The sequence below is a fragment of the Xiphophorus couchianus genome, chromosome 9 (assembly GCF_001444195.1).
Source record: "Xiphophorus couchianus chromosome 9, X_couchianus-1.0, whole genome shotgun sequence".
Taxonomy (NCBI): Eukaryota; Metazoa; Chordata; class Actinopteri; order Cyprinodontiformes; family Poeciliidae; genus Xiphophorus; species Xiphophorus couchianus.
In genome coordinates, this window is record NC_040236.1 from 15674067 (window position 1) to 15689291 (window position 15225).

The 15225-nt window shown below is 39.2% G+C and overlaps 1 protein-coding gene across 1 annotated transcript in view; it reads right to left on the reverse strand.

The window, feature by feature from the left end:
• The window catches only part of sema6bb (sema domain, transmembrane domain (TM), and cytoplasmic domain, (semaphorin) 6Bb), a 183217-nt gene that overhangs the window by 49938 nt on the left and 118054 nt on the right, over positions 1 to 15225 (reverse strand). The window contains exons 8-13 of the mRNA XM_028027955.1: positions 14302 to 14421; positions 13680 to 13768; positions 12693 to 12910; positions 5633 to 5764; positions 4181 to 4330; positions 2383 to 2562 (exon numbers count right to left, since the gene is read on the reverse strand). Coding sequence (XP_027883756.1) covers positions 2383 to 2562; positions 4181 to 4330; positions 5633 to 5764; positions 12693 to 12910; positions 13680 to 13768; positions 14302 to 14421 — 889 coding nt within the window. The remainder of the gene's footprint in view (positions 1 to 2382; positions 2563 to 4180; positions 4331 to 5632; positions 5765 to 12692; positions 12911 to 13679; positions 13769 to 14301; positions 14422 to 15225) is intronic.

Here is a 15225-nt window from a genome sequence, read left to right on the forward strand (position 1 = left end):
AGATAAGGAATAGGATTCAATTCAGACTCAAGACTGAGGGTCTGCCTTCCTGGCAATAACTTTGGTCAAGATCAAGGATGATTGGATTTTCACGTCTCTTTCATTATTTTCTAATGTTTGCCCATAACAGTTTGTCTCAACCTCATTAGAGGACAGTCAGATTCTGCGATAATGATTATTAGGCTCTAATTCAAGTCTCATCTAATTACCATAGTTCTCCTTCTTGTATGTTATTGGATTGTCTCAGACACTGCAGAGTGATTTATATCTTGGTGGGCACATTCAAATGAACACATTTATTAGTAGTGGTCATATTCTACATGAATTTTGAACTTTTTATCTGAGGAAATCAAACTGAGCACAAGTCAGCAGTCATTAGGAGCAGCTGAATAAAAATATACCTAATATTTCTTTCTTTAAAGGAAGAATATTGGAAGAATATTGTCTGATGATGGTGCAGTGCCATCAAGTAGATATTAAAAAAAATTTAACTTATTGCCCAGCCCCTTACTGAATACATCATGTTCATTATGGTAAACTACCTATAAAATCTTAAAATAGTTAGCAGTCACAACTGTGAACTGATGTTGAATTGCATCTAGATTGGCGGTTTTGCTGGAAGGGTTCCTGCTGATCCAAACCCTCACCCAGACAAAAAGTACGAAGCGCAGATCTTCAGGAAGTGCACCATTTTTAACTTTTCTCACTGTATACTTTATCTTCCTGACACAGTGTTAATTAGATATTCTTGAGCATCAATTAAATCAAAAGCACCTTTGAAGTAGGGCACCAACATTAAAATGTTTAAAATTACCATTTTGAGGCCTTTTCTACCAAACCAGTTCTTTGCGTTTCTAATTTTAAAAGCTCTGGATCCAAAAACTGGTTGCTATACCAGCATAACTTTGCTTCTGGACTAAAAGAAAAATGCTTTCACCAGGAGATAAAGGATACGACAATCAAAACATTTTGAGCACAATGTTTAAGACTTCAGAGTTCAGTTTGGTTTTGATCTGTCAAATTTCAATCAAAAAACACCTTTGAAAATTGCATCAAAATTGCATTAGCACCAAAATAACACACTCTTATCTTCCCACAGTTCTTCATATTGTCTATGCTGAAGTTTAAGTAGGTCAATGTCCTGTTTACAGCTGAGCTCACAGCTGATTATATTCCACTGAATCCATGAACTAGCTCTGCATTTCAGTACTGCAAATGTGAATAAAGGACCAGCTGATTAGGATTGTGAAGCATTCAGTCACGTGTTGTTTAGAACTGAAATTTGAAATTAAGCTAGTGATTGTGGAAAAGGGTGTTCTATTACCGTAATATTGGAATAAATGAAATAATTTGTTTTGTATAGCTGTGTCTATGTACCATGATCCTTTCACAGAAACACAGAACAGGGAGGATCAAACAATAACTGATTGAAATGCTTACAATGACTTTATGATGCGTCTACAACTCGTCCCCCAGGTGGTGGAAAAGCACAATTATGTTCTTGCAGAACCAGATGAAAACTGGCACCAGCACTTCATAAGCACTGGAACCATTACTTTAGCTTGCTACCAGTTTGAAATGAAATTTGAGGTAAATTTAATTGTAAACTTGTCAAAAAAAAAACAACATTGTGGGTTTGTTCGCATGACTAAGCTGTTTTAAAGCAAGATCTTAAAAAAGCAGTCAAACTGAGCACAGTTTGACAGTGCTCAGTTTGACTTTAATATGGACAGTTTTATATTAAAATATATAACTCTGCTGGTTTTGTTTGTTCAAAAGCCTTCTCCTTGAATTATGGGAATTGACTAGAAAATGCCCAAACTAATGACCTTCAGCATATATAAAAAATATCTTCTTGTGATATATTTATGCTTTTTGATTTATAATACACAAATGAAATGGATAAGCTATCTAAATCAGAATATGTGAATAGTTTTCCACTTTTTTGAATCTATTTTACTTTCTCAAGTATTTTTTTTATATCTCCATTCTTTAATTTTAGCTTGTGATTCATTGAGAAATTTTGTGGTAAGTATAATCCACTAATTTTCTGCTTGACCCAAGCAGACTGCCTGGTTGGATTTTCAACAATCTGATATTTTTGCAATCAGGTCACGCTAACAATAAAACTCTGATGTGGGGAAAATGACTCAAAAGCTCTTTCAAGCAATAGTCAAGTTTTTCAAAAAGGAAGTTGGGGGAAACAAAATTGTATTTAAAAACAAATACAATTTTCTATGAAGACTGATCACTAACATAAGGTGTTATTATTTGTTGTCTAAAAATAGTATTGGCAGGTCAAAGTTTTCAAAAAACAAAGACTATCAATCAAAATTGTGATTCATAACCAATTGTATCCCCCATCATATTCTGTGGTCTTACTTGTCAGGGTTAAATCCTTCCAGTTCCTCCAGAAAGATGTTGCTGCTGGTCACCGTGTTGTCTTGGTTTGGCATAATGAGAAACTTGAGAATGGTTCCTCTGCTTGACCCAAGGAAGAGGACGGTGCGGTTTCTGTATGGCCCGGCTTCTGTATCCACCACAATCTTATTCAACTGGTACCTGAACCACAAGAGAGAGTCGGTACTGCATTAATGGCACAGAGTGAAGCAACTCATTCAAGACCTTCCACTTATGAAAGCTAAAAGTGTTGTCAAGAAACTCCTGGAGGCCACTGTATGATTCAAGTCCATTAAAACAGATTGGCTAAAGTGAAACGTATAGAGCCGCGTGAAGTGAAATCAAAATATGTCATTTCTCTTGAGCAGCTGGAGAATGAAGTGAAATCCACAGTAGAAACTTCTTATTAAATTTGAATAATCAACTAATTAAACCAGACATTTCAGTCATTAATAATTTCAGTCAAGTGAGTTGATTTAAAAAGAAACAATAGCAGAGCACAGTGAAGCTACACACACTCCTGACTGAGTGAGTGAATAGAAGCCATGTTGTGCAATATTTTGGAATATTCTCAATACACCTCTGTCTCCATAATACCCTGGTGGATGGTGGACTCCATCTATAAGGTAATGAGCGGAGAATTACACAACAAGCATCCATTAATTTTTATAGATGACACTATAGCTCAGTGTTGTCCAAAGTCAGCCGTCAAGAGATGGGCTCCCGCGGATTTTAGATCTTTCCCTGATTCAACACACCTGAATCAAATAGATACTTGATTACCAGACCCCTGCAGAGATTTGTGACATGCTGAGGAGGTAATTCGGGGATTTGAATCAGTTGTGATAGAGCAGGAAAATATCTAAAAGAATGGGGACTATTATCATATGCACTAACAGCAATGATGCAGCTCGTTCATGTCTCATTGTGCATTCATCTGTGTTTCCTTGACATCTACTCTGTAAAACACAATACAAAATATTCATATGCATAAAGTTTGAAAGTATTTCAAATATGTATAAGTTCTACTGATTTTTCTCTATAAATGGGTGTTTAACAAAAGTCATTCATTCATTTGTTTGTTCATCAACCCAAACATATAGATCTATCTTTCGCCACCCATGCACCGTCCATTCAGCCATCCATATTTCTATTAAAAATCTTAAAAAGTTTCAGTGGCAAAATTTGGAATGGCAAATAGGTGGAACAATATGACAGGATCTCTAAAAGTTTAATAATATTGTGATGCATGTAAACATAATCCAGTGATATGATTTGATAAAGAAAAAGGCAGAGGAGACCCATGGATATGATCACTTAGCTCAGAATCAAACATCTGAGCTATGTGGTTATATTAGTCAAAAACTGAATGGACCCCGATTCAAAGATAAAGATAGACATTGAGGCAAATACGATTTGGCAGAAGTTTGTTTGAGGTAAAGAAAAAATAAAGGTGCAGAAAAAAAAACAGAATATAAACATAAACATCTGAAAAATCATGTTATAATTGCCCAGCAAAAAAATTATGTAGAAGGAAACGAATCAACGATTTCCATGAATTCCAGATTTCTGGATCCAACAACTTGTGGATAGTTGTGTTTAATTAGGATATATTAAAAACCAGGCCGGGTAATAATGGTTATGTTCTTCATTTTATTGCATATCTAATGTCCTGAAAATATACCAACCTACCACTTCATAAAATCATGTACAATTTATATCTAATTATCTGTGAATTAGGAAGCAAAACAGCCAAGCCAGTTTTTCACCAAGTTCTCACCTGACCATGGTCCTCACAATCCAAGGTCTTTGTCCGAGTGATGGGACCGCTTCGTCCATCAGGGGATGTGTCTTGACGAAGTTCAGCATCTCATCGGGGAACGAGTTGGAGGAATTAAACTTGGATCCTTGAACGGCACAGCCACCAGGTCTGGAGACAACAAGATGGAGCACATCAAAAAGAGGGGAGCGAATTTATCTGACAACATCAAACCACTCACGTCTTCGTAATGATATATTATTAAAAGGACAGTCTAGACTGTCTGAGTGACTCACATTCACGTAGAAATACTTAAATAGCATCGCTACCGGTGGAAAAACTCCCATGAAAACAGAGTTTTCCTTATTTACTCTTTAGTTTCCAACATTTATCAATATGTTTCTCCCTTATTTTTTACTGAAACCTAAAACAAATGTCTGCAAAACTCAGAGGACACTTACGTCATGTAATGAATGCCTGACTGTGAAAATGCCACAAATGGTACAGTGACATGCAAAAGTATCCACGCCCCATGTACTTCTTCACATTTTGTTTTAGTACACTCACAAACTTCAACATATTTAATTTGGTGACCAACACAAAGTAGCAACAAATTGTGAAGCGGAAAAAAAAAAACAAGCCACAATCGATCCAGTGTACGCTTTGTGTCGCTTAAGGGGAAAGGCAGCCATAATTCCTGTTTTCCTGATGGCTGCACAGTGCTCTGTAAAATGTTCAAAGCTGAGAATATTGTTTTCTAACTGAACCCTGCTTTTGTCTTCACCACAGATTTCTTCCCAACTAGTCTGCTGCTTTTCTTGGTCTTCATCAGGCTGTTTGATCGTTAATGTTCTCAAAAATCCTTCACAGAACAGCTGCACTGGTACTAAGATTAAATTTAACAAAGGGCAGTCAGATTGAAAGTGTTAAATACCTATTCATACAGCACTATTTGGTGTTTTATTTGTAATCATATTTCCTTTTTTCTTCACTGCGGTGAAGGACTTTGTGTTGGTCTACTCAATAAAAACCCAGTTATATACACTCAACTTTGTTTCTTTAATGCGCAGGTGTCAAAGTCCAGTTCTCAAAGACCAGAGTCCGACAAATCTTAGATGTTTTTCTGTTCCAACACACCTCACTGAAATAATTAGGTCATTGGCAGGACTTAGGAAAAGGTGACTACCTGCTGAAGATGTGATTTAGCCATTTAATTCAGGTGTGTTGGACCAGGAACAGATCTAATAGTTGCAGGACACCAGCCCTTCATTGCTGGAGTCTGACCGCCCTCCCCTTTTCCAAAATGACAAAACGTGAAAATATACACTAGGTGGGAACACTTTTGCAAAGCTCTGTAAAAAGACACTTTTTGCAGTAGAATCATGTTTCAGAACAGCATTGTCATTCTCCCAGCTTGTTGATAACAATCTGAAAGCACAGGTGCATGCATTGAGCACTGCCATCTGGCTTCACCTTGGCTTTGGGATGAGTTCATCTGGAACAGGCGTCCAAATAGACTCCGGAGATTTCTGCTCCTTAAACCTTCCATCAAACACAGCAGCCAACTGCTCCATGTCAAAAGCGCACACAGCCGAACCCGGTATGCTGCAGAGAAGGAGACGGGATGGTGAGACAGAGGCAGATGAAGCACTTTGAGCTGACACAAAATGACTGTCAGCCGGTGTCAAGACGGCTCTACTCTCCAACAAGGTAGCAGAGAGAAAAAAATAACATAAAAAGGAAAGAAAGAGGATTAAACCCACACTAAAAAAAACTGAAAATAAAAATAAACTCAGATGTATACACTGTTCGGAGCCCAGCTAAGATGATGAACTCTGCTTTTTATTTTTTGGGAGCCTACAGCGGAGTATAAAGGAAATAATGACTGATACACACTGAGAATAAAGAAAGGAGAGACACTATCAGCTCTGGGCCATCGTATATAGATATTCGGCAGATAGAAAAGCTATTTTAGGTCCAAGAAAAGATCCTGGCGGAAATTCCTGGAATATAAAGCTACAATAGAAACTGAGTCACTCAAAATTCCGTTCCCCACAAGAAGGAGGAGGGAAGGATTCTCATAAAGGAAATGAACCCACAAAAACATTCCAGTAAAAAGCCTGGTGTACCTCAGAGGCTGTTTAACCGCTCATGAACCCGGCCGCTCAGAGAAGTGTCCGGTGCGCCTCCGTGCAAATAAACACACAGAGACATTTACAACAAACTCAGAGGCGCCCAAACAGTCAGGCTGTCTCTGCTGAGCCTGATGCTACATTTGTGCGTTTTAGGCACACTGAGAAAAGAGGGAAGAGCTGTCAGGATGAGATAAGAGATGAGTTTAAAGAAACAAAGAAAACATCATGCTTGCTGCTCCACTCTGTTCTGAAAGTGTCCTCATCAATGAGTAACTACGTACATGGAGAGAAATCTTCGAACTACTTTAGAAATATCCACAGAGACTGAACCACTTGTTATCCGCTGCTGCATGAGTTTCAGCTGTTTGTTCCTTTTTCTGACTTTTATTTTAAAATAAATGTCCAGCTGTTGATTTTTAGTCCCTCTTGGTTTATGTTCTGAGCTGATTTCCAGGAGTGTGTGGAGGAGCTGCGTTTGTGGGCTGGATTTTCTGGCTGCAGCTGGGAACCGTGCTCTCACGACGTGCTATTTGATCGGGTCAAGCGGTCACCCCTCCGTATTTATCATTTACAGACATTTACAAGCAGGAATATGACTGAAGCCTGGCTAGAGCAGCGAAGCAGTAGTCATAGAGTGATGGGGAAAAGCATTTACCCCCTTAATAGGGTGAGGCAATAGAAATACATCTATCCTGATAGACATGTGACCAATATCAATAAAAACACATATGATAGAATATTGATCGTCCGATCCAGACCTGCACAGCACTCTGGGGGTTGTAGGCAGATAAGGTTAGAGCATCAACTAACTCACTTACTCTTTGGCTACCTAGCAACACCTGTGCAGTAACTTGCACAGGTGTTGATTGATTTGCTTGTTTGCCACACTGATGTTTTTAGATCAGGGGTGTCAAACTCCAGTCCTCAAGAGCCACTATCCTGCAGTTTTTAGATGTGCCACAGGTACAAAACACTGGAATGAAATGGCTTAATTACCTCCTCCTTGTGTAGAGACCTGCTAATGACCTAAGTATTCTATTCAGGTGTTGTCCAGAAGAGGCACATCTAAAAGTTGCAGGGCAGTGGCCCTCCAGGACTACAGTTTGACACCTGTGTTTTAGATCATCAAATCAAATTTTAGTATCACAAAAAGGTAGCTTAGAGCTGATTTAACAAAAAAAAAAGGAAGCAAATAATCATCACGCAGACAGTCCAACATGGTGGTAGCCATCTGCTGGTATGGAGTGCTTTGCTCCTTTAAGATGTGGACTACATACGGAACCCGGTGGAGAAATAAATTCTACTCTTTCACACAAAATCCTGAAAGATGATGTCTATTTGTGAACTTAAGCTGAAGCACACTTGGCTTATGCAGCAGGACAGTGATTCAAAGCACTCCAGTAAATCCATCTGTGAATGCCAACAAACAAGACTGACTGAGATGCTGTGGCATGACCTTAAACAGGATGGTTATTCTCAAAAAATCTCCAATATGGCTGAATTACAAATCATGAAAAAAATAGCATGCTGAAATTACCATAGAGATGCAAAAATGACTTTTTGGAAAAACCTGACTGCAGCTGTTGTCACCTAGTTATAAAGCGCAGGAGCAAATTACATTTTCACATCGAGTCAGGATGACTTGGATATCTTTATTCCTGTGATAAATGAAACAATTATCTGAATACTAAATTTTTGTATTTACTCTGTTTTTTTTTTTTTACTGATATAAAAAATACTTAATGACCAGAAACATTTTAAGTGTGACAAAAAAAGAAAAACAGAAGTCTGTGAGAGGGCAAATACTTTTTCACAGTCCTTTAAATGTGTCCGATGCAGCTTCTCTCCGAGGACAGAAGGCACCAGATGTTATATGTGATATGTCTGCCAGCTCTGCCAGCTTTCTCTACCCTCACCAACCTCCCATCACCCTGCTTGCAGGCCACTGGCTTTGCCCTGTGCATGACTCTAAATCTAACGGAAGAAAGCCAAAAGGCCTCGAGCTGTTTTCCTCTCACAACTGTCTTTTATTATTCTCATTTCCAAAGTAGTTTCTCTCACTTGTGCTACTCAGTCATGCTTTAGATTCTTTCTTCTGCTTCCCTTCAGTTATTTCTTTTGTTGATTTTTTCCCCTCCCTCTGTGGTTCTTCAACGTTCTTTGTTTTCATTTTGAGATAAAATTTTGCAGGCTGGATGCATATGCAGTCTGTTTGAAAGAGCAGCCCTATTGTTTAAAAACTCTCAGACAGCATGAAATTGCTCATGTTATCAGTCACAAGATGGGTTCCAGAGATAAGTGAGAAAAATAAGAATAATAACAGTCAGGAGATCTTTAATCTAATCCTTTAATTATAGGATGCAGCTAGTTATTTTCCACATTCCTCAATGAAATTAAAATGAAGATCTGCTAAATCAATTATCTCCAGGAAGGATACATATCCAAAACAGCTCAAATCGGTCAAGCAAAGTAGGTGATACTATATTTAATAATGTCCATTAAAACAAAAAATTTTTCAACTCATGAGTTCAAAACTACCAACTATCATTTGTTATTCAGATAAACGTAGAGGCGGGGCCAACCCAAGGTTGTGTTGGGGCCTAAGCAGAATTTCATTAATGGGTCCACTTCCACTCTGAAGAGTCAGAGTGGGGGTGCAAAGTTTCATGTTTGTTCATTGTTCATAGTTTATTAGCTACCACAGTAAAAAAAAAAAAACTTCTATAATTTGATAGATGAGTTGTAAACAGTGAAAAAGTGCAAGAAACATGATCTCACCTAACACACAAACTGCACAAAAGCCTATATTAAAATTATGAGTCATAATTTAATATTTTAATTAAAGATGTTTTCCTTGAATGTTTACCACTGGTGCCTTGACCTGCTTTTTGGGTCCACAGACCTGATGACCCAACGAAGGGCAAAAGCTGATGAGAAATATTTTAGTAAAAAGCATATTTCTCTTGTGAGACTTGTTTCCAGTCGGACACACGGAGCATCATTCTCCAGTACCAGTTTCTGTAACTGCAGCTTGTGACCTTATTATGTATTCCTTTGCCTAGTCTGTTTGTGGGCCCAGGGGGGTGCAGGAGGTTTATCCTGCACATCTGTGCAATCTCCCCAGTGCCACATTCTTCATGGCATCTTAAACCTGTTCTCCTCCTTCTCCTCGTTGCTGCTGTGTTTTTTCCCAGAGGGACATCCGGCTGTCACGCAGAATTCTCCACATGGAAAGCCAGAGACGGCGTCCCGCTTTCAGGGTACACGCGATTTCATTTACAATGCGAGGGAAATTATACAGCTCTATTAAGCCCAAAGAGCCCACGTCAGTCAATGCAATTGACATTTTCAACTGGCAGAACAAAAACCAGCTAATACTAAGCTGAAAACTTTTTTGTTTTTCTTCGATGTTGCTCTTGTACTCAAAATCTCGATGGTATATTTTGGAAAAAAGAGGCCAAAAAACATGCAGTGAATGCAGCTGGTATGTGGTGGTAAAATAACCCCTGGAGAGTGTGGGCACAGGAGGAGTTGAGCTCCCGCAGAATGTAGAACAATAAATCGTTGACATCATTTCGTCACTCCCATACCACGGTGAGGACTGGTGGATGTTGCAGTGAGCCAAGTGGTAGGAGTGAACAGCTATTACCTTCCTCCAAGGTCTTGCTTCATGCTGTTTCCACTACACTCTGCCAGCCAAGGCAATTTGTCTGGCAAGCACTTTGCCGGTGTGCCGCAGCGGGCCACAAGGGGCCTATGAGGAGTTTTTGCAGCTCGCCTCACACGTTCTCTCCGATAATTCCTGCTCATTTTCCTCCACCTTTACGTATCCGTATCTTTTCCCTGAGAACCTCCATTTCTGACTTGCCTGGCGGTTATTTAAAACAAGACCCAAGGGCAGCTTACCCGAGCATGGGTTGACTGTTTGTGTGTGTTCAGGTGGTCCTCCCATCCTTTGTGCAGAGAAGTAAAAGCTTTTATCAGGGAACTGTTTTAATTGTTTTCGAAAATGTGCTTATTTGTGTATGAGTCTGCATATGTGAGGCATCCATCTGACTCTGCAGGTAGCGGCCCAATCTCCCGCAGCGTATTCTTCCAAACACGCAGATAAGATGCAGCTGATGAAACAGTTTTAGGCTTCAGGGAGTGGGAGGCACACGTGTTGCCCATTACCGACTTCCCTGTCCTTGGACTTATCGTACTTCTCATCTTCCTTTTTGTTCACACCACATCTTTTACCATTCAATATCTTCAACTTTTATTTTTGTATCAATTTTTTTTTCTTTCTTCTTCTAATGTCAGTAGCAAAGATGCAAAAGATTTACTATTAAATGATATATTGGAAGATGTTTTTTGTTTATATTCCAAAAAACATGCACACATTAATATGCTGGGATAATAAAAAAAATGCTTGGCAGGTTTTCCAGCAACCATAACTCTACAAGACATTTTATTTGAATTAGTGACATTTATGGAGTTTCTTATGGTACAAGTGATTCGGCTTTATTGCATCACTTGGGGTATTCTAAAATTGTTGCTAGAATGTTAGTTGATGTTTTTATATAAAAAAGAAATAAACAAACAAGATGGCAACATTCCCAAAAAGTAATGTACCTGGTTATGCTATATCATAACACTGTGAATTATGTCTCATTGTTTCTGCTCTACTGTAGACACTAAGGTGAATAGAGGCACTGACAAAATAACTTCACACGAACTTCAAAGACTCAACACTTGATGGTCCACAAAATCCCCTTAATTTTCTCACAGTTAGACCCAAGTTTTAGAACAGAGTCGTACTTGGCAAGGCAGTAAAGAGCATTTTTGGTTTCAGCTGACTGATACACATGCCTCCACTTAGAGTTCATGAATTGCTTGAATTCCACATGCTTACTTTTGTGATCCAAGTACAGAAAAGGCTTTTTCTCACATCATTCCCAAACACCAGCTGGCATGTTAAGAGTCATATGGTTGTTATGGTGATCCAAACATACCACTTTGCTCTGTGCTGCAGATCTCTCACACTGAGCTCTGGAAAAACTCAGTTTTTTAACCTCCATTACAATCCTCATTCAGCTCAGTATCTAGTGGCAAACAATATTTTTACTGCAGGGAAACAAAAGGTTTCTACATCTTTAACAGGGACCACACTAGGTTTAGCATGACGGCATGTGAAGTGATTTGTGTAAATATACCAAAAAATGCGTGGCAAAGAGATTCCTCTGTAATGAAAGAGCAAAGGGGGTAGGGGGGAATAAGTATTGAGAGCATCAAAGAATAAGCAGAAATTAATTCATCTGTGTGCATTAGTGTTGCTGCAATTAAAGCATAGCTCTACATTTAGATTATAAATAGCTTATCATGAGGTTTACATAAATAATATCGTCTCACATTCCCTTGTTTCCTCTGCTAAACAGTTCCTCTGGTTTACTGCTTGTATTGTATTTGAGCCTTTAAATTCCCCTCAGTCTCCATGTTGCTCTATGTGGCTTAAATTCCTCTCGACTTTGACCCTCCACCACACCCACTTCCTATCTTGACCTCTGCATCTTGACATCGCCACTGAGATTTTTGTTGGGGCCTGTGGGAAGACTTGCTGTTTTTTCTTACAGCTGTTTTTAGCTACATAGATGAACGAACAAACAACAGCGGTTCAATAAAATTTCAAGGTGCACCATGTGAATGCAGCTACACACAGGGGGGTCTGCCTTGGTCTCTGTTTGAAGGAGGCTAAAATGGGTTTTTATTCATGTGGATCCAGCTGCTCTTGAATATTGAAGCTGTTTTCCTTACCCATTTTCTGTGATTTCAGTCACTAATTAAATCCATCTCCAAGTAAGCAAAGCTCTAACAGAGTCTAGGTTAGATAAGATGCTATATTCACAAGGGATAACATTGTTTGTCAGTGGAGCCCTGAACAAGTTTTCTTTTATTGCTCGTTTCCATTTCCATTAAAATGGAAATAGTGCCTCAGTGCAACAAAACATAACTGTACGTAGCAAGTGATGCTGAAGTTGATATGGACAGAAATATATTCACTTTAAGCTAAATACACAACACAGAGAGTCATCTATTAATGGAAATGGTTCAAGTTATATCAACCTGCATCATAAGACAAAATATAAAAACAAATCTAAAATAAACACACACAGTATTTTTACTGAATCAGCAAGGATATGTTCCAAAAAGTTTGGAAGAATGCTGAGAAGTTAAAAAATATGAACAAATGAGATGCAGCACGTTGTCAAAGCAACTCTGAAATGGGTAAAAGCCTCACTCTTGCAGTTAAAATTCTTCTTAAATTATTAAATTGTGTTATCTTTTCTGAAAAGCTAAATGGGAAAAAACTGGGCACAAATCTATGAGAGGGGGGGATATACTGTATGTGCGTGTTGTACCTGTTTGCTGGTGTGGAGAACACGCCCAGGATGATGTCCCTGCCGTGCATCCTGATGACGGGGCTGGTGGAGTGCAGCAAGTTGAAATAAAAGTGGGAATCTCCGGGAATGGAGCAGTTGAGCCGGGCCTTGAGGAATGACGTCCACTGCTTCTCCAGGACGCGCTGCGAGCCACCCTGATCGCGTTTGCACACGCGAGCAACGCGCGACACCACCACCTGTGAAAGTCAGGCCATAGCTGGCTTTGTGATGGGACTTCACAATATAGATAAAACCCTCGAACCCCAGTGATAAGCTGGGGGTGTTTGCATTTTATCTCCAAAAGGAGACATTCAAAAGCTCTTCGGCTCCGATGTGCTAGGTCGTTTGCATGCTATTTGCAATGTGATAACCCTGTTTTGACAGATCATTGTTTAATAACACTAAAATCAGCATCAATTATTCATGAAAATGTCAGTGAATCCCAAAAGTGGTTCTTTGAACACCCAATTCTGTCGCTGTTTGAGCATCCATTTACTCTGCTCTCTGTAAACACGTCAAAGCCAGAAACCTTCTGTAAACACATCCCCCAGAATGTGAATTGCTCATTTATTAGATTTGGCACTTCACATGCTTTTTAAATGCGCTTTAAAGAAAGAAATGACTTCTTAATAAAGATGTGTTATCAGTACAGGAAATAGCATTAAGACTATAACAGTCACATCTTTTCAGGGTAACAGAATCATGTTCTGTGTTTTGTTAGATCAGATATGCATGCAAACAAGTGAAAATAAAAGGTCATTGTGGCAGTGAGTAAAAGTGTTGATGCTCAAATGTAAACAATACTGCTGGTTCAGCTTCACCTTTCATGTTTGTATTCTAAACAATGCATTCATATATTCCACAGACGTCCTTTTAAAGTATGCGATGAAAAGACAGCTCCCTCCTCTGCATGAAAAATTCAGACACAAAAGAGGAAATACATTTTCATCTGATGTTCTTTTATACCTTTTCCAAGTAGTTGAACTCCATGGCTATTTCTCTGAAGAAGAAGTAGATGTGAGGTCCCCACTCCACAGCACTCACAAAGTAGGGCTCTGTGTTGTTGTGGAGAAAGAACGCATAGATGGTTCATGAGAAATTACGCATCCAAAAACATCTCCGTTTGTGAATGCAGCATTAATTCCCACAACGCTGGAGTAACATGAGGGCAGGGGCACAGAGGCACCAGCCAGGCCTAATTTCATTACATGCTGAAAGGGGATTTCACAGCAAATAATAAGAGAATTATGTCTCACTGGCATTTCTGAGACACGACTTTCATGCTGATTCTGGTAATAATTCAGCCAGGACTTTCTGCAACACGTGTTAACGGTAACATCGAACTTGATGCGGAGGGATTTTGTGTCCCGCAATCAGTCTGCTGAGTCAAACCTCAGCTGCTGACACATCCATCAGCCTCCTGAGTAACGTGGACGCTCACTCAAACCTATCCAGTTCTGACCACAGAACAGAGGGCGTGGATTCTGAACACAGGACAGACTGCAGCAGGGGAGCGACTCGCTTAAGAGTACAAACATGCAAGCGCATCTTGGCAAGCACGCGCATTCACACAAGCATGTATTGGTACCTCTGAACCACTTGGAGTCGTGCTTGATGGTGCGGAGAGCGGGGCTGTCCCCAAGGCTGCGATAAATCACCGCATCAATGGCCAGGAAGTCTGTCACCGTAGCTGTAAACAGATTCCTCTCTGAAACACACAAACACACACAGATACTGGTGAGCTGAACAGAATAAAAAAGCAACTATAAACAGAGAAATGCAAAAATTGACAGAGCCCTGGTCACCCTGAAAGTACTTCTGTCAGCTTTGTTTGTTTGTTTGTTTTAATTTATTTCCTCCTGCCACATCTTGATCCTCTGAGATCTTTGGTTGTTTTGCTATTATTCTCATTAGACTAATTTATTTTTGGACAATTTTGTGATTCAAGGACTGTCAGGCCTATAGTAGAATTCTCATTATGTACTTCTTGAGTCAGTTTTCATTTTATTTTGATGTGATATTTCCATGCATTCCTTTTCTAAGTTATATAAACGTTGCACTATTCAGTGGAACCATTCTACAATATATCCTCTCCCCCACTTCCTGCAACACCTTCAAGACTGATCTATCCTTGAACTGATGAGTTGGAGAGGCTTGATTCTAAGGACGTTGTGCACATTTTCCAATTACGTTTTTATGCTGAAAGTATTAGGGACTGTTCAATTGTTGCAAAAATGCTGTGGCCTGTGTTAAAATCATCTTTCGGTCAATTTGGTCAATACAGCAATTTGGAGCCATTTCATTGCTTCCTATTTTTAATTCATTACTGCAAACAAACCATTTTGTACCCATGTACCAAAAAAAAAAAAGCTATTTTCTTTTGGTCACATGTCTGTGTTTTATAATGTGAGATTAGGACAAATAAGCACACCAAAATAACACACTTTGGCTGACAGATATTCATCAGTCACAGAACCACATTTCCTTACATAAGGAAAGGTTTATACAAGCT